Source organism: Pyrgilauda ruficollis, unplaced genomic scaffold (genome assembly GCF_017590135.1).
Source record: "Pyrgilauda ruficollis isolate IOZ18807 unplaced genomic scaffold, ASM1759013v1 scaffold2, whole genome shotgun sequence".
Taxonomy (NCBI): Eukaryota; Metazoa; Chordata; class Aves; order Passeriformes; family Passeridae; genus Pyrgilauda; species Pyrgilauda ruficollis.
In genome coordinates, this window is record NW_024519206.1 from 30,741,314 (window position 1) to 30,760,954 (window position 19,641).

A 19,641-nucleotide genomic window follows, 5' to 3' on the forward strand; every position below is an offset into this window, starting at 1 on the left:
TGATTTTTTTTTTATTCCTGAAGGACTTACCTTTGCAGATAAGAGGGGGAGATGCATATGGAATGAACATTGGTGGCACTAACAATGCTGCTCCTTGCCTTGTATTGGAAGGCAGCTGCAGCTGGGGGAGCTCTGGCTACTTTTCAGTTCAAGATAAGGAAAGGGGATTCTCTTGCTCACTTTTAACAAATACTCAGTCACCTAAGCATACCCATAGCTTCCAGAGAAGCACTGCTTCCCTCCCTGGAAATGCTGAGCCTTTCAAGATACACTGCTTACACTTGTTAAAGATGTACCTGGCTTGCATTCTTTGCCATGATTAATTGCAGCAGCCTCATGTTGTGTTTTTCATAAACTTTTTTTTAACCTCAATTGCTGAACAGTGCAGAAGCCACTAGAAGTTTCTCTTCCCTCTTTATTTACTGTCTGTTGAAGTATTGTTATACCTACGCCCTCCAAATCAGACTTTTATATTGTTCCACAGCAATGTGCTAGAAACATGGACAGTTTTAAAACTCACTTATCAAAGAATCAGACACAAAGTGAAAAAGAAGACACAGCTGAGATTTTAAAATCCAGCCTTCCAATAGAATGAGAGATACAGCTGCTTGTACATGCACACCCTCATAAAATCCCATCTTGCAGCACATGTATGGAAATGAAGCAGAATCCTTCATTATCAAACACTCCTTGGCAGCCCACGCTCTGACGTGACAGCACATAATGCAAATATTTACAGCAGGAAGTCCTCAGGAATGATCAGTCACCACCAAATAGCAGCAGTTTATCAAGCAGTAATTCCTGCTGTGGGAAACCCAGCTGAGGCAGCACTTGCACACAAACACAACAAAGAGAAGGTCTCTTTCAATAATCAGCTCCAATTTACACAGCTTTTCCCACAATGCCAAGTGTATCTGACGAGTCCCACCATGATCTGTGAGACAGGAACAGTGGCATGAAAGCTCCAGAGGTTCAATCAGCTGAGGTTCTTCGCATCTAATACACAGTGAGCGAATGCTCCCAATTTAGTGAAGACATTTGTCCTGAGGCTAAAGCATTGATTCTCCACTTACTGCCATTTAATTGTGATGTATCAAATTTATCTTTTCAGGCTATAAACTCTTAGAGAAAAAGGTTCTTCTTTCTTCTGCACACTGTTCTCATGCCAGCTTTATTTTACTGCAATAAAACCTTGTTCAGATTGAATCAATTTTATATTAACAATATAACACCTCCCTATTGATAGAATTAATTGCTCTAACCTGTGTTTCTTTCTACAACAATATCTGATGTAAAGTTGAATCAGTAGTGACAATATTATGAATAAATGAAGAGTAACAAATACAGCAACATTCCAGATATTGCAAAAATGCTCTTTTCTACTGAGAAAACCGTGTGCTCATCCATACATGGTAATGTTTGTGCTTTAGTAGTATACATTCCTGTGCACAAGCAACACTGCTTTCCACTAGTTCAGAAAAAAAGGAGCCAGCCAGGATGTTTCTTTTCTTTTTTTCCGGAATTGCAGGTGCTCTTTTTTATTGTCATTACCCCCAGGCCTATCTGCTGCCCCAAATTCACATTTAAGCTTCTGCCATGTATGAATTGGCCAAAGTGCACAGCCCTTCATTCCCAGATATTCAAGCCTGATGATCCACAGGCAATAAAATGTGACAGGACTTTTCACCAACAAACGAACTCCAGGGCATCCTAATCAGCAGGCAAGGCAGCTCTAATAACTGGGTTACAGCATAAGAAGATAAACTCAAACGGAGCAGAACATTCATAAGACAAGAAATGTGAGATGCTACTCAGCCTAAAGCATCACTGGTGCTATACAAAGACAACCAACTTACACATCAGCTTTTTTTTTTTTCCCTTTGGAAGTGGGTTTCCTTTCAACTGCCAATTAAAGACAGTCTCAGCAGCACGTGAACAACAATGGCAACTGCTTACAGCCCCCAGCATGACTACTTCCCACTTCTTTTCCCTTTTCAATTGCAGCAAACTGCAGTCAGACAGAAAATGGAGGGTTCTTTTTTTGTTGCTGTTGTTTTAGATCGTGGTGTGAGGATACTGCTGGTTATCAGTGTTTTCAGACTCATTGAGAGGACACACACCAAGCAGCCAATATGCCAGCTGCTGCCCCTACTGCAGAAGCTGCCACACGCTCGGAGGCTTGGACAGAACCCACTTGGGTGGCTCTGGCATCAGCTGCAGATGAGTTAGTGCTAGCAGTAAAAACACTGTCCCTAGAAGGTCACCTGTCCTCAGATGCTGCTTCTCAAAGGACACCTGCTCTGGATCTTTTTCCTAAGCTGTGCCAAACAAAAAGGTTTGCTTATGTAAAAACCACAAAGCCTCCTTCCCTCTGTCCCTCTACTGACAGCCTAAGAGTCAGTGAATTTATGACACCATCACTACAATGGCAAGACTCTTGGGTTTCAAAATACTTTAGCCTCGACACCCACAGTAAGATCCCTAATAAAATTTCCCTGTAAAGATATTTTTTCTAATGCAATTAGGTCAATCAGCCACTGCTTAAACTCCTACTGGCTGCAATAGAGGGTCAATTTCTAAGCACAGACAGGGATGTGCAGGAAGCTGTCCCAGGATCTGAAGAAAGCTCCCTCTCAGCAGTAGAGGCCCTCTCTGCACCGAGGCCACAGCAGTCAGACGACCACAGCTTTTGCTGGTACTGTAAGAAATGCCATGCCCAGCACACTGGGGCAGTGCTCTGAACCCCTGAAGCAATGAGAACAACTGAGGAATTTGATACATCCCCCTCCATCAAGAAGGGCCCTGTGTGTAAAATCTCACTAGGCTAAGAACTGTCAGGGACCTGAGATGAGCTAAATCTGGTGCTAGAGTGTCACAGCCCTTAACTGATTGCACAAAATAGTAAAATCACAGTCAAAGGTGAGTGTTTGCAGTTCTAGAGATAATGTCTGCACTTTGCATGGTAATTCCCAACTCCCAGCAGCAGCTAGTGCAGAGGCCCACAAGAACCAAGAAAAGAGTAGGGCTGGGCACATCCCTTGTTATCCCCTTCCCCACCTTTGCAGTGGGAGTAACACCATTTGCCAATAGTACAGGATTCTATAAAACATTCAAATATTTCAGTAATAAAGGTTGGACATGTACTGCAGAGAGGCAGATGGAGAAAGTCATCTGATGGTGTCAGTTGGGAGTGGAATTTGGAGGATTGCACTTAGCTGAAAGCCTTCACATAGGCAAGAGTCGGTCCAGTATTTTTTTCCAAACTCTGAAGGAGTTTTCAAATCTATAGCACTTTTTCTTCCTCTTTGAACTCATACAGAAAGCTCTGCCCAAGTTTATACTGCATAACCTTTGCTGCCATTTCATTGCTTTTGTTGTCTTCACTTAGTATTTCCTTTACAATGCACCAAATAAGGCATGCAACAAAATCAGGAAGAAGAAAACAACGGACAAAAAGATGCCGCACCTACAGCACTGCTGGCCTCTCTGGTCTGCAAAAGACCCATACAGGCTATTTTGAAACCTAGAAAGGCAGGAAAAATTAGAAGATTATAGAAAAAAATGCTATTTCCAAGGACACTGGTTGTGTCCTCAAACATAAAACCATTATCTGATACCACTTTTAATCATATTTTGGTTTTTAGTTGTGTACAGTAAACTCAAATAAAGGTCATAATAGGCAGCCCTCATCTGATTTCTATAAAGACTATGAGTACAGCATGAAGAGGATTTTCCTTTAAACACAAGTCCTGCCTTGGCTGAAAGTGAATGGCTGTTTTATTTCCCCATAAATATGTATGTAAAGGTCTCAGCTAAAGAACTTGAAGAGATTACCTATTTGCATATTACAAAGGCACAGGTCCTCGGCCATTCTTCTACTTATTACATACATACTGCTGATACTTAATAATGAAAGAGTAATCCCCATACTAGACTGGAAAAATTTGTGCAGTTGGCTCCAACTCAGGTCTAAGACATGGATAAGAATAATGCAAAACCAAATTCTAATCCCTCAGCCTAATGATATTTATTGCCTTGGTTGGCTGGCGTACCTTTCAGAGAAGACAGGGATTAAATCAATGGCAGACATTATCCCACTAAATTACAACTGGGAAATCAGCAACAAGTCCTGGGGCAAAAAGACGTGACTCACGACAGGCGAAAAAGAACTTTTCAGCATCCCTCACAATGAAGATATCCAAGGCCACATCCTAATGCTCTTCTGAAGACAGCTAAAGGAAACTCTCCAGGCTCTAAAACTGATGAATGGCTTCACCATGAGCATGTCAGAAAAGGACAACGAGACAAGAATGCCTTTTAGTCCTAAAGGATGTGCCACCAGCCCCTACCCAGCATCTAGTTTGCAGCTATATTGTGTATCAAAAGAAGGCAAGGAGAACCACCAAAAGTATTTTCATGGCTCAAGGGTGAAAAAATCAATCCTTTCTGGCTCTGGTGGAATCAGATACAGCCAACACACAGCATGGGAGACTTTTCAGCCTTTCTAGAAATATTAACTTTGGACTGGGGAAAAAAAAAACAATCAAAAACCCACACCAAAAAAGCAACAAGAGCAACATAAAAAAACCAAAGACTAAAAAATTAAGTGATGTCCACTGAAACTGACATACACCCACAGGTAAGACAGTTCTTTCCTGAAGCCATCTTCAAGACTAAACAACATCTGAACTAGTCTTTTTCTTATTCTGGCTGGAATACAACTTCTCAGCTCATGCAGGTCTCTGCCAAGCCTGGCATGCAGTGAAACAGTGTCAGCAAGGCCAGATAAGCTTTGGAGGTCATCAAGTCACTTTGTGGGCTTCTAAAAGATGTTTCACTCTCAGGGTGATAAAATTTTCCAGTACCAGAAAAGATATACAGTTTTTTAGAGCTATTTAAGCCACAGATCTTTGCTAGTCTCTAGCAAATCAAAATTGCTCTCAGTGAAGCCTCAACCTGTCAAAAATGATGTTCGGTCCTTTGACAGACTGGGTCCCAAGTACCTACTGCTTACTACTGATGGGGGCATGTCACAGTCTGTTTGCTCCTGGAACTCAGAGGCATGACTGTAAAAATGCTTATTTTGAAAAAATCACTTTAAAAGAGGAAAATATTTTCCCTATTTCCCTAAGTAAATACACTTACTGTGTTTACTGTCCAAGGATCCCAAACCCTCTAGGGGTATCACCCAAATCTCACAGCACCCAGCAGAGAGAAGAGAACTTTACAGAACAGCTAGGATGTGGGACTTGCCCCAAATCAGAGAGGTTATCAGTGAGAGATTCAGAGCTGAGTCTACCTTCTCTTGGCATACAAATCCACATCTTCATGGAATAACTACCTATTTCTCTGTACCACAATACAATGAAGAGCAAATATGTTCAGTTTTGATATAAAGATCTATCAAACACCCAGGGAAAGCAAGGCATAGCACAGTGACAATAGAACATACATGGAAAAAACCCCAAAACATAACTCACAGGAGCTGCATTGTTTTTCACTGTCACACTTGGAGTCGTGGCTCGTAGCGCTCCACTCACGCCATGGTAGTACTTGAAGCAGATCTTTGTTTCAGCTGAAAAAAAAAAAAAAAACCAAAAGGTATACTTAGGATTAGAAAAATTGCCAGGGGTAATCTGCATGATCAGCTACAGCTCACAGGCACGGGGCTGGCAAGTAGCTAAATTGCAAATGGTTCATTCTGGCTGGATGGCACAACAGGATACCTCCTGCCTCTGATCTTCCCCTTTGTCAGGGTGAAATTTGGAGTTTGATTCATGGATTTAAAACAGTTAAAATGCAAACCTCTTATGAGCAGAAGTTACCACAGACAGACCTTAGAGCACCTGTTCAGCATCCTTTAGGAAGAAAAAAAGTAGGGACATATAAATCTCCCCTGTTCAGACCTATCAAGCACTAATGTGCAAAGAAATTTAGGAACTTCCTTAGGACAAGATTGCATAGCTGCTCATTGACAGGTTTTACTGTGCCAATTTGTTCTGGCCTTGGTCAGGGCAAGGACGTAGATCTCCACAGATTATCTGCTCTGACAGTTACTACATAAAAGCGTTTCCAGGAATAGCTGAGTACCACCAGACCTTGCCTTAGTGTATTTCCACTGACTTCTAAGATCTAAATTAGGTGAGAAACACAGGAAAGGTCATGATTTTTGACACTCATAGTGCTGTTTTTTGCCACAATCATTGGCATTCAAATGAATAGTATTGAGGGAAACTCATCTCAATAACTGTATCGAGGCACAGAAGTGAAAACAGCTTCTTGTTAATCAGCCCCTCACAACCCACTTTCTTGTCTGCTACAAGAAGGAAAGACAGTTCCAGCCAACTTCTGTGTTGGTCTGTGATCACAAACAGATGCAAAGCGCTGCTATTTGCCTACATGCCTGGAACTGATGACTTGCTGGAGCTCATCCTGGCCTGCCTGCTAGCATGCAAGAATTTTCTTCCACAGTAAACTAGATGTGAACTAGCCTGATATGTGCCTAGGTACAGTTGGAATCCAGTAATTATGCAGTGTTACATGTGTAAAAGGGATGTTTGTGGGATCTGAAAAATGCCTGTTTAAATAAAAGCAGCTTTCACATCTTCTAGTTTTAACTGGATAATGACATGGAAATGTTCATCTGTTCCAAGATTTTCCTTAAGACCTTGCTTTGCAGCTGCTGCTGTAACTCAGGGAAAACACCAGCCTTTGCTGGTAGAGCCACAAAACCTCTCACTGTAACTACAGTTACAGCCTATGTGTGAAAACAATAAAAAAATGACATTTACATGTTTTAACATACAAATTGCATTGCCGTTTTAATACCAGTAACAAAATTACTCAAATCACTGCAGCTGTGACAAAAAATATTAAGAGCTGAGACTGCAACCACAGATTACTGTGCTGTGATCTGCTGTTTGTAGATCCAAGAAACAACCATGCAGCAGTCCAGGCAGAAGCAAAACCTGGGACATGAAAAGTGGTGGAGACCCTCAAAACCACAGGCCTGAATTGCTTACCCACACAGGAACATACATGGAAAGAGAAATCCTGACATTTTTTGAAAGACAAAATAATTTTAGAAGTGTAAAGCCTTCCCAACTTTCAGATGCCACTTGGGAAATGAAAAGAAAAGAGGTGATGTTCCCAAATACTTTGAGCACTACTCGCTTTCAGGTGGTTTCCCAGTCCTCTAACCTGAGGGGTGCTGCAGGAATGTGCAGTCCATCGATGACAAGCACAGTGCCAGAACACTCAATCTGTGAAAACCATATTTTCCATCCCCACAGCCTGTTCTTGACCAGATGACCAGGTGCACATTTTGCTCATACAGTGAAAATACAGCCTCTCCCACTGTGTACAGCTTCTCCATTGTGTACATGTGTCCCATTTACTTCACAGCATTCCACAAGAATTGGAACAGAATACAGAGTCATTTAGCACCTCCACGAGGGGCTGTGGGGCCCATCCTGGGGCTGAATTCATAACTACACCCCTAAATGAAATTCTGTAACTTTAAGAGATTTACTTGCGGCGTCAGTACAGCTGAGCCAGCGACCTGGCTGTTGCACCTGGGAGCAGCAGTTGTTTCCTTTTGGCAGCAAAAAAAGCTGGAGGAGCCTGTGGGACAGAAAAACTGCAAGTCCAGATTGTATTTTCACGTTGTAATTTTCTCTACAGGACTTTTAACAGCTCAGCAGTGAACTCATTTACTCGCTGAGAGGACAGCAAAAGCTGAGGGTATCACAATAGCTAAAACATGCAGTTCTCACCAATTATTCAAATCTTAATTTTCTTCTCCCCTGGAGATTTTTAGCTACAGTTTTCATGGAACATTGAGAACTAGAATAAAGAGCAGCCTTAGAAAATTATTAACTTTTGTAGTTAATAAAATATAACTTCAGGTATTAGCTTGTATGACAATGTTCAGACCCCACAGCAGGAAATCTTGTCATGGGTTGACAAGTAGGAAATCAGTTATCATGTGCACCAGGAAAATTTTAAAAGAATTCATTTAATTAAACAAAAAGTATTAGAGAGAGAACAGAAAGAGAGAATATATCTATATGCAGTTAATCTGGATATTTGTACCACTTTTAAGGACAAAGGATAACTAAGATGACTGAATATGTATTTGGAAAAAAAACATGCAGTTATTAAAGGATCCTCTGAGTTTCACACATTTGCAACCAAACTGCCCACATACAGGTGGAAACCACAAGAAAGCAACTCAAGGGAGATGCAAGTGTCACACCGCATCCAAAACAGTGGCACAGCTGGAGCCATTCACCAAGCAGTGGTAGAGGTGGTGATTAATGAATGTCAAAGATTTCATTCAGAGAATAGATTTGAGAGAAAATGTGGTATGGAGGCCTTTATAGGTTGAGAAATTGCTCTAGAAGAATCAGGGGAACAACATTTTCTTTTTTCTAGATTCCTCTCTCCCCTTTTTGCTCATATTGCTTTCAGATTGAAAATATTATGCAAATGTCTATTTTCAATGGAGAGATGAAACTTTAGCAAGTATAAAGCTTGCTATATTGCATACAATTTCTTTATGTGTAAAAATGTTTTTAGGATCCTAGTTGGACATTTTTTGGCCATGAACCATTCTTTACAAATAACATTGTTGGTGCCACGTGTTTCACTGCAACAGAGTCCTAAAATTTTAATCCATCTGAAGATTGCTCTTGCACTCCTCTGAGACATTTCCAAAACAGATGCAGAAACCTGTGGGCTTGGTACCACTGCCTCTGCAGATGAACAGAAAGCACTGGAAGTATTGGTAAGGCAGTGATATAAATTAACCTGAATATTATCCGGCTGGCATTTGTAAATGATATGTAATTACAAAGACTGTTTGGATTGCAGTCTTGTAGATTAGCTTGTTCTAAAATAAAGGAGACCATTTAACTCTGTCCTGCTGCCCTAGCTACATGGCAGAGTGCACAGGTCAGGAGCAGGTGTTGCCCAGTTAATCTCCAGTTATAAATAAATGTGCACCATTGTAATTTTCATCTCTAATTATTTAGAGATCACTGGACCCAGAAATGAAGTTATGATGTTGAAGTCAGAAAGTAATGAGGTTAAATACTTCTTTCAATTAGCAAAAACATCAGTGAAACTGGTAAATCTTCCAAGCGATGAGATGCCTAAAGATGCTAGGAAATAGTCATGACCATGGCCACTACCAAACTACCCAGCAATTCTCATGGATAAAGAACAAAACAGCATTGTACTCCCTTTACACCAGGCTTGGTATCTCCATTTATGCCACTTTTGGCTGGAGTAATTTGCTTCACAGTGGCTGGTATGGGGCTATGTTTTGGATTTCTGCTGAAGACCGGGATTGATAATATAAAAATGTTTTTGCTGAGCAGGGCTCGCACAGAGCCAAGGACTTTTCTGCTTTTTGTACTGCCATACTGAGATTAAACTGGGTGTGCATAGAAAAGAGGGAAGAGGTGGGACACATCTGGGACAGGTGACCCAAATAGACCAAAGGGATATTCCAGACTACATGACATCACACTCAGTATATAAAGTGGGAGGAAGAAGGACGAAAGGGGGAATGTTTGGGGTGACAGTGTTTGTCTTCCCAAGCAGCCATTACGTGTGATGGAGCCCTGCTCTCCTGGAGACAGCTGAACAGCTGCTTGTCCATGGGAAGCGTTGATAGAATTCCTTGTTTTGCTTTGTTTGTGTGTATGGCTTTTGTTTTCCCTACTAAACTGTCTTTATCTCAGCTTTTCAGCTCTCAGTTTTCTGGCTTTTACCCTTCCAATTATCTTCCTGATCCCACTGGTCAGGGAGTGAACAAGCATCTGTGTGGTACTTTGCTGCTGGCTGAGATTGAACCATGACACCGTCATACACTGACTGTGTTACAGCTCTCTGCTGAAGTAGTATAAATACAAAAACCCCCAGTTGTATGCTGTGATTCACCACTGTAACCATTAGAGATGCATAAAAAATACAGCTGCCCCAAAGGAAGGCCCTCAAGGCACAGCAAGGCAAGACAATCAGAAGCAGGCAACAGGAGGGGTGGTTCTGTTTTTCCTCCTTGCACCTAGCACCACTCCCTCTTCAGAGGAAAGCACTGAGAAGTTTGACTTCTGCCAGAGAAATTCTGCCATGGGGCTTTATCCCTCTCACAAGAAAAAAAAGTTAATTTCACAAAAATTATTTCACTATCAAAGCCCTGAGTTATCTCAGTTACCAAAGCACTTTTGCAAATTAACTGGAACATTAATTTACCAGCTGAATGTAACTCAGGCAATAGTTTACACTGCCTCTGCAACCACCCAGCCCGTGAAAACACTCAATTCCTTATGAAACTGAAGTGAGAGGAGATCAAAATCTAGTAGGGTCTGCTGATGAATTGTAACTGGAGGTATTGAAGGTTGAAAGTCTCCAAGAGGCCTCCTAGTTCCCATCATCCAGCCACTTTTCTGTCAGTGTTATTTGTCCTGTTGGTTTATTTTATACCCTTTCCCTTTAAATTACTTCCATTCCTCCTCCTGCAGAGTTTTCAAAATTGCCCTAAATGTCTTCTCAAAAGTTCACTTCATCTTATAATTAATTCTCTGTTCCTTGCTTACTAAGGTCAACCTGATCTCAGAGGCTCAGTTTTCACTTAAAGGTGGTTTTATTCTTTCAAATATAAAAAAAAAGCTCTGCCAAGATTACACAATTTCTCTTGTTGAGCTAAAAAAACCCCAGAACACCCTAATGAGTATTTCAAGGAAGACCTATTCTTTGGGGGAGGCAGGAAGCATCAGCTGGTGTTTGCTAGGAGCGTGTAATGTACCTGGGGCACTTCAACAAGCTTATTGTGATTTACTCCCTTGACACTTTTTGTTTCAGTTAAATAGCTGAGGTGACTAAGCATTAGGTAGGCATTTCTCACTGCTGTAAAAACCTCTCAGGGAAGTAATGCCAGTCTTAAAAACTGAGTCATTTTTGATCAATTCAATCTATTACTAAAAGAGCTGTTGTTGCTCTTTTGGGCAAACACTGTGCATAAAAAATGAAAGGTGTCAAAATCAGTAACAAAAAGGTAGCTGTCTCTGGTAAGTGGTTGGGAACCAAGTGAACCAAATCAGACAGCAAAGCAATTAAGTTATGAGTCATAAAGTTTTCCCTAGAGAGGAGTCAGAACTGGAATAAACAAATATATGATGCTGTGCTACAATCAAATCACTGTGCTACCATCCTGAATTAAAGCAGCCACGGTTATCTCTAGAAGTGGAGGCAGCTTGTGTCAAAGTAAAGACTATGAGTCAGTGGAGGGGGTAGAACTGTTTGAATACAATAGGGAAACTGGGAGAGGCATATGAAAAAAAAGGACAAGGAATTACAATGGGAAACCAAAACAGAGAGAGATGAAAGGCAATTTATATGCAGAACTAAGTGACTAAGCAATGTCTTTGAGGGAAGGGGAGGAGAGTATTGAGATTATAACAAAATCACTGCACAGAATGGGACAGGGGAGAAAGCAGAGAGACTACAACTGTGTAAACAAGACTAAAAGAGACTAAAAGAAAAGAAAGCAGGGAAAAGGAAATAAAGCAAGGAAAGGCAGACAGGGAAAGAGTAAGAAAGTCAAAGTTTAAGAAGAAAGAGAGTCACCGAGACCTTCAGGCAGCACGGAGCAGCACAATGTATGAACTATATCAGCAGCTACCTGTGAAACGTGATGCGCACTTCATGTCCACCTCTCATGCCTGACCTCCCTTCTCTACCTGCTGCTGCCTCCAGTGTCCATCTCCTCTTTATGAATATCACTGGAAGCATAGAGAGCAGGTAAATTGTGCAACACAAAGAGGTGAAACCTAGCGTTCCTGCCTCAGCATGAGCCTTTCCCTAAGCATCAATAGTTTTTAGATAAATTTTGGTAGTTTCTCATGATATTGTACCTGCCCTGTCAGCAAAGAATTAATAACCAAGAATTAATAACAAAATAACTCATAACAAAGATAAAAGGTGAAGTTATTACTGGCAGATTTAATTTGTACTTACAATTGTTGATACATGTTTTTTTCCATCATGTAGGCCTGCTGCTGCTCTGTGCAAACAATGGCTCTTATTTCTGGTGCTCCATCAGAAAAACTGCCTGTTCCAAGCATTGGCTGTCTCCAACAGGCAATGGTGACACTACAACCATCGAGCTGGTTTGCTACTCAGCTGCCTATGGACCATGCATTTCCTTAAGCTGCAGACTGCATCTCCTCACAGTATTTGTTTAGTTCATAACTGCCTACAGCTTTCAAAAAGCACCTCAGTTTTTAGACAACTAACAGTTTAGTAACCAAACAAGGTCTAAACAGATGTGTTCCTTTAATCTCTGTTGCAGAATTTCTTCCAATTTTCTGATGGTTTTTTCTTTGCTCTGCTCTAAAATGTGTGCAAACACTTAACAGGCTTCTTTGGAGAAGTTGCAAGACTTGAGATTTTATAGTCACACCTTTTAGATAACAATAACGGTTCCCAGAAAGAAAGAAAGAAGTATTTGGAGCCAGAATTAAGGATGACCAGTACATATCAGCAATTTGAAGCACAAATATTTGCAAGGAAACTCTAATAGCTCAAAAACAAGCAGTAGAACACTCAGAAAAATTTCTAATCAAGTTTTGACTTAAGCAAAAAATCCACACTTGTCAAGATACAGAAATGCACAGGTAGAGCATTCAAATAATCTTAATTCTGCACCAATAATATATTTCAGTATTTGTAGTTGTAACTGATATTTGAAGAACAGATAAGATGATAGTATTTTCTGTTATCTTCAGGAGCTGTTGCACAGTCTGGTTCTTCCCAAGGGTTGCACACTGAGGGCTGGAGTTATCTCCTTTATAACAGGAGAGGTAATTATTATCATTTATTATATAATGATTCTTTGTTCTGTTGATCTGCAGATACTCTCCCCTACTGACTTTCACTTTTATTTCCTTTGCTTGATAATTTGATTCAGCAGCTACCTGGCATGACAAGAGTAGCAGGAGAATTTACTACACTAATAACAAATGTGTAGTCACAAATCTTCATATTCAGTGGTCTAATCTCCTCTGTCCTAACTTCACCTCTTTGAGCCCTCAGTGTTGCAAGCTCCATACTATACCGATTTTGAGTCCAGCTTTGTACAGCACACCTCTATTACTATGCTGTTCATGGGAAGGGACATGTATCTGCTTACCCATGACTACACTGAGAGGATTTTCAGGTGTGGACTCGTGAGCCCAAGACAAAATCACACCACGTTTGCCATATGAAAATAAAAGCATCTAGGAGTTTCTACTGCAGGACAGATACAACAAAGTGGCTCTGTAAACTCCTGTTCAGGGAAAACATACAGATCTAATTTCAATAGGCTGCTGCTTATGTGCTGCCCTCATAAAAGCTGACCTATTGGCAAGACTCATTACTAAAGAATTCTAGCAGCTGGAATGGATGTGTGCTAATACATTTCAGCACTTTTATGTATTTCTCCATACAGGCAGTACTTCCAGCATTGCTGAGTATGAAAGTTGACAGTTTTCATTATAAACTTTGTTTTCAGATGCTTCTACATTTTCAAATATACATACATTTGGAATAAAATTTTGTGTGCTGGATGTCCACCTCATATCTACAGAAAGGCACAGCAAGAAAATTTCATCCAGAAATGTGTAGCTGAGAATAAGGAAAAACCATGGTGTTTTTACCCATGAGAAATTTCTGAAGACCTTTTTTTTTACCCCCCAAGTTATTATGTGCTTAATATAATGATTTCTGCTCCATATCTCCTCATGTTCCTGTAAAAGTACATTAAAATTCATCTAACTTATAAGCCTCTCTAAAAAATTCAGTTTGATATGCTCATTTGAGATAACTTTGATTTTACCATCTAAATGCCCAGGAAATCCTAGCTATGCTGAGCATGTTGCAAACTGGCAGTACCACAGGCTGTTTCTGCAATACAGATCTAAGTTTTCCCTGGCTGTGCCCCATCTGGAAGCAGAAGGACTGCATCTCTGGGTATCTCCCCACTATCCAAGTAGCATGAAAGTGGAGAATATGAATCCACTCTCAATTTCCCCCCCTTGAAGGAAGAGACAGAGTTGGCTGGGGGTATTACAATCATAGGGTGGGAAACAGGAGCAAGGACAAAACCAGGTAAAATGGTGAAGAAAAAACCACAGTGATTTGTGGTGCTCATGGGCCTGAGTAGAGAAGGATCTGAGGGGAGCAGGTAGCACAGCACTGTTTCAGTCTTGCTAGAACAAGGAGCACTGCCAGCTGCCTTACGGTGGGAGCACAATGCACGTACAGGGGCTCTGGTATTCAAGCTCCCAATTAAGCAACTGCAGGGGGATGGCAATGGGATCTAAGGTCAGTCTGCTGACTAAAATTCTCTCCAGAGAGGTAGGAGTTGGATGCATTAAAATCTGCAGCCATCCAGCATCCTTCATGATAGTCCAGTTCATCAGGGGCAAGGGTCTTTACCATCAAGTGCCCAGTAAATCTGGCATTTAGATTGACAATGGAAGTCAAGGCAGGTCAAGTGAGGCAGAGTAGATCAAGTCAAAGCTTCCACAGATAGCCATCACAGGAAAGGCCAGTGAAAGGTTGCCAGTGCCCACACAGTAGTTAAAGATGCTAAATGTCTACAATAAAAAGTTGCCTTAGTCCTTTTGTAGCTGGGAGGAGAACCTGCAGTTTGTGTCGGCACATGTTCTCCAACTATTACTCTAGTTCTTAAATTTTATTGTGTAATGAGGGTAGTGAACCTGAAATTTTGTTTGCTCAGACAGTTCACAATCTTGAAAATAATAATTTCCTCCTAAAATTATCTTCAGATGGGGAGTGGAGGAGGGGTCTGGGGGCAAAAAAGACAAGGACACAGCCTTATCATTGCTGGCACTGTCATCTCTCATCTCATTTAAACCAACAGAACTATTTCTTTCGTATTCATAAAGACAGCAGGATTCAGCCCACAACAGACAAGAATTTCATCTATTTATTCACAGTTAATCTAACAGTGATACCTATCTGCTCTGCCTTTATGGAGTGTTGTAAAGAAAGGACTGATAGGCACCAGTTTGGATGAATGAGAGTTGAGAATGAGAGGGTTGTAACAACTTACCTGTCTGTGATCAGGAGAAGGAAAGGCTGTTGGAGAGATACATTTTAGACACTGCAAACAGCAAATTACAAGGGTTGAACTAAGACTGATACTTTAATGAAATTCTGGAGCCTACAGGCATCTAATGTTTTTATGTAAATCAGCTGAAGGATGACTTTTTCATCATAAGCATTAGCAAGCAAGCAATTTATTTGAGAAAAACTTGCAATCATCAAAGTACTTTAACTGTGTAATTGTTGAGTCCATAGTAACTGAATAATATGCCTAAAGTTTGCTTTCTGGTCCTTAGAACTCATGCATGTTGCATGAAAATCAGCATTGAAGGCAAAACTGAACACACAGTTCATCTTATTTGAGGGAGATGATTACTCCTGAAATGCAATAATTACAACAGACTAAGTTTTTAAACAACACTTTTGTTTTAAAATGGCTCATCATCTTGGTTACAATGGACTCAACAGTTCTTTATCAAAATTGAATTGTAAATAAAAAATCTCTATGCCTTCAGTACCCTGGAAATGAGCCCTTTCTGCCTCCCATGCAGAAAGCCATCTATTTCACTGTAGTAGTGGTCCTTCAGCTACATTAGAGTCACTGACATATTCAGGAAAATAATCTGAACTGGAAATTTAGTGTCTAATTGTGTTTTAATTTACACCCGTATATATTAAACCACAAGAAAAACAGACAGAAAATTAGTATACATTGACACCTTGAGCTTCATTCTGAGTGTCATCAGAGGCACCGTGAAGGTGACTCAAAGATGACAGAAGTATAAACTCTGAACAGTAATGCACAGCTCCACAAAAGAGGAGAGATGGGCAGAGCTGGGGACCTCTCCCCTCTCTTCATTTGGATGTGCGGCCACTGGGGTGTCCCAGATGAAGAAAGCACTGATCAAAGGCCCCTACTGCAACATCTCCTTTAGGCTTTCAGGTATTATGTCTGCCTTAAGGTAACTGCCTCGTAGAGCAGATGCCTGTGAACCATCAGCTCTTTCCTTTTATCAGGGCAATTGTAGTTTAAAGTCCTAATTAAATACATATGACTGGATTATGCCTTCAGGCACAGCCATGAGCAAGAGATAATGCATGAACTTCAGAAGCCAAGTGCCTCAAAAACAGCCCTCTCCATCACAACATGTTTTCATTCTCCTTGATCTCAAAACATGGGTGTACCTTTGATTTTATAGAAGCAGAAAATTACATCAGCTTTACAATCAACAGTTAGTATTTAGGAAGGCATAAACCATAGCTTTACCCAGTGCTTGCTTTGTGATGGCAGAGGATAACATGAGAAGGGATACCTCGCAACTCTGAACCTGGCCAATTAGGGAGGAAATCAGGGATGATTCACGATTTCATTTACATTAGTAGCACCTGCTATGGCACTTGTTGAGCTCGTCTTTAATTGCCGTCTGAGAAGCATAACTGAATTTCACCTTAGAAACAGAACATTCCCTTCAGTCAGTCTTTCTTTTTTTCCCCCAAGAAAGTTACCTTTGAAGACCAGTGCCAAAACAAACCATTCTGGTGCTCACCTTTCCTCAGCTCCTCTTACCTGTTACTTCTTTTCTCGTTATTCTGCCAGCTCTGCCAGTCAGAATCTCTGTCTATCCACATTTCTCAGATCTGCTCAGTCACTACAAGAATGTCTTAGTTTATGGGTTTTTTTTAACAGTTTGTGTTTTCAGCAGCCAGACCATGCAATATTAAAACTCAGCGTTCTCACTGATTAGGAGCTATTACAGTCAGTCAAGCATGTAGCAAGCAGTACACAAAGAGAGTCTGACAATTAAGTCCTTGAGCAACAAGATGTGAATGTTACCCAGAAAAAATCCTTTGCACTTGATATAAAAAAGAATCTAAGACCTTAGCACCATTACCTGCAATACCTTAATAAGGGCTGCTTTTCTATTTTAATACCCTTATCATAATTCAATATGCACACATTCTTTGTCTCTACGCTTATCTAAATACATTTTTAGCCTTATATTTCCATGAAAATGAAGGAAAGAAATTGTCAATTTAAGAAGATGGTGGAATGAACATTCAAAATGCTTGTAGAAGCAGTTTACTAATGCTCAAATGGTTTCAGTTACCCACTACACTAAGCACGTTTTTCTTCACTGCTGCTACTTCTAATCATCAAATTAAAGAACTAATTTTGAGTGACTAAGGGAATTACGCATCATACAACAAAGACTGTTCATTGCTGTCATAGTATAAACACACTAATAGAAGTGAAAGAAGTCATCAAAATGCTCCTTTTGACTGGAATAAGAGATCACACAGAAGAATAAGAAGAGCTAATGTGATACTCTCTTAGACAGGTGGTAATGGTTTATGGTGTACCAAGAAGGATGCGATGGCAAGTATGACAATTCAAACTCTTCCCTTTCTGGACTCTAACTCAGAGCAGAACTACCTGCAGACAGTTTTGGAATAGAATAACTTTTAAAATACAGAAGACCAAAATGAAGGCCAGTAGTTCAGGCTGTGGCATTAAAGTCAAGGAAATTGTACAACAAAGCAACACAAGGGGGGGCATGCACATATTGGAATTATCTGGTCTTATTTGCAAGGCATGTAACAGGTCTACTCAGTGTGAGGAGAAAATGAGGACAGTTGCACCTGAGTTTTGGCACTGTAACTCTAGTGAAGGCAGAAGACAGTCACAGCATGATAACAGCGCAGTAGAGCTTGACATCTTTGGCACAACAGTTCCTGGTTTCACCATCTTGAAAATATTTTATTCCTTTCCACATTAGTTTCTTCCTTCTTTATAAAAAGGAGATGAACAGCAACAAACAAACAATATTTAACTCTAACACCAAATACTTCTTACTTTATTAAATACAGGGTGAGATTAACAGGCCTGCAGTGTAATTACCCAGTGACCAAAATTTCCCAAAGTTTAGATGTTCTGAAAAACATTTGTGCTTTGGGGTTTTTTTCTTAGTACACCAAAGACTTACCTGCGTAGGTCTTGTAAGCATTAATTAAACAGAAGAAAAGAGACTTCAGTGTCTTCACAAGACAGAGCCGTTCTCCTGTTTACACAGCTGAACCATTTATAATTAATTGAGTTCACCCACTCAGAACCATGAGCCTTGAATAAAAGCTTTGTGCCAGCTATGCCACTGAGGTATGGGTATTTTCCCTCTGTCCTCCTTTTAACCTTAAAAATGCTTTGCTTTACAACAGGGCCTATCTTCCTTCCATTTGCTGGGAAACCACTGGTACAGAAAGCATGGTCACATCCTTTGGTTCTCACAGAGCCTTGAACCATGACACTGGTTGGTGAAAAAAAGTCAGTGCGATGCTTTTGCAAATGCTGTGCTGCAATTTAGGCATAGTGGACAAAAATCTGGCCTTATTTCTTTAAAACAGTGCCACCAGAGCTCCTCTTCTGTGTGCCACTGCTTAAGATGGCCCAAGTGTAGCTGCTCACCCATTCAGAAAACTCCTTTTCACAAGGGCTTTTTGATTAGGTGCCACTGCTATGGTGCCTATTGTTAACTTCCCTGGAAATTTATAAGACAAAGCACAAATTATCAAGAAGGAAAAGATCAAAAGGCTGCTAGGAAAGAGGTATTATACCTATTACTACTACTTAATTTAGAGCTCCCTCTGCAATATCCTATTTCAACATTACTTTTTAATTTTCTAAAATACCAACTTCTGTTCACCATTTATTTACAGTCTAATACTTAGGGAAGAAAATTGCTGTAGCCACAAAATGAAACATGTTTTAAATTCCAGCAATTCCAAAAGTATTTAACTTGATACTGGTAAAAAGAAGGGGCTACAAATGAGTAACAGCAGGTTGAAGGGCAAGATAAAATACCCTGACTGTAATAAGACCAGCAAATCTAATGCTGAGCGCATTGGATGAGTGCATATGTTTCCAAGTGCAGTAAAAAGAGGGAACTGTAGGCGAAAAATTACTATGAAATAGTTGCTGCATTTATGCATGCTAAAAAATTACTATCTTCTAACATATATTGGAGCAAAAAGGAATGGAAATTTCAACAAATAAGGGGACAAAGAATCCTGAGCAGCACAGACAAGCTACTGCAGACTAAGAAGGTTTCTTCTCTGGAAAAAAATATCAAGAAGTATTTTGGGAGACTGCAAAAAATGGTCTCCAAATAATTGTTAGTTCCTCCTGATCACAAGGCCGTGTACAGATGCCAGCCTGTCTGTCCCCTGAAGGTGTGTGCCAGGTGGCTGGTGCATTCCCTCTGACTCTGCACTCCACTGCTGATGAAGGTGCAGGGTCCCAGGAGTGCAAGCTGCAGATGTTGGCTCCACTGGCAGGGATGACAACGCCTGCAAGCCTTCAGAGCTGCCATCCCAAAGTCAGCACCTCTGGTCTCACTCAAGCCCATCCAAGCTGAAATTGCTGCAGTCACACAGGTGACAGATGGGAAACATTATTAATTTTTTTATAGTAAAGGCAAAGGTCTCCAACCACTGCATACTTAACTTCCAAGGGATTTGCTGCACTGC

At 40.6% G+C, this 19,641-nt stretch overlaps 1 protein-coding gene across 2 annotated transcripts in view; it reads right to left on the minus strand.

The window, feature by feature from the left end:
• Positions 1 to 19,641, minus strand: part of HECW1 (HECT, C2 and WW domain containing E3 ubiquitin protein ligase 1) — a 250,387-nt gene that overhangs the window by 112,995 nt on the left and 117,751 nt on the right. For both annotated transcript variants that reach the window (XM_041466427.1, XM_041466428.1), the window contains one exon: positions 5,481 to 5,575. In XM_041466427.1, coding sequence (XP_041322361.1) covers positions 5,481 to 5,575 — 95 coding nt within the window. The remainder of the gene's footprint in view (positions 1 to 5,480; positions 5,576 to 19,641) is intronic.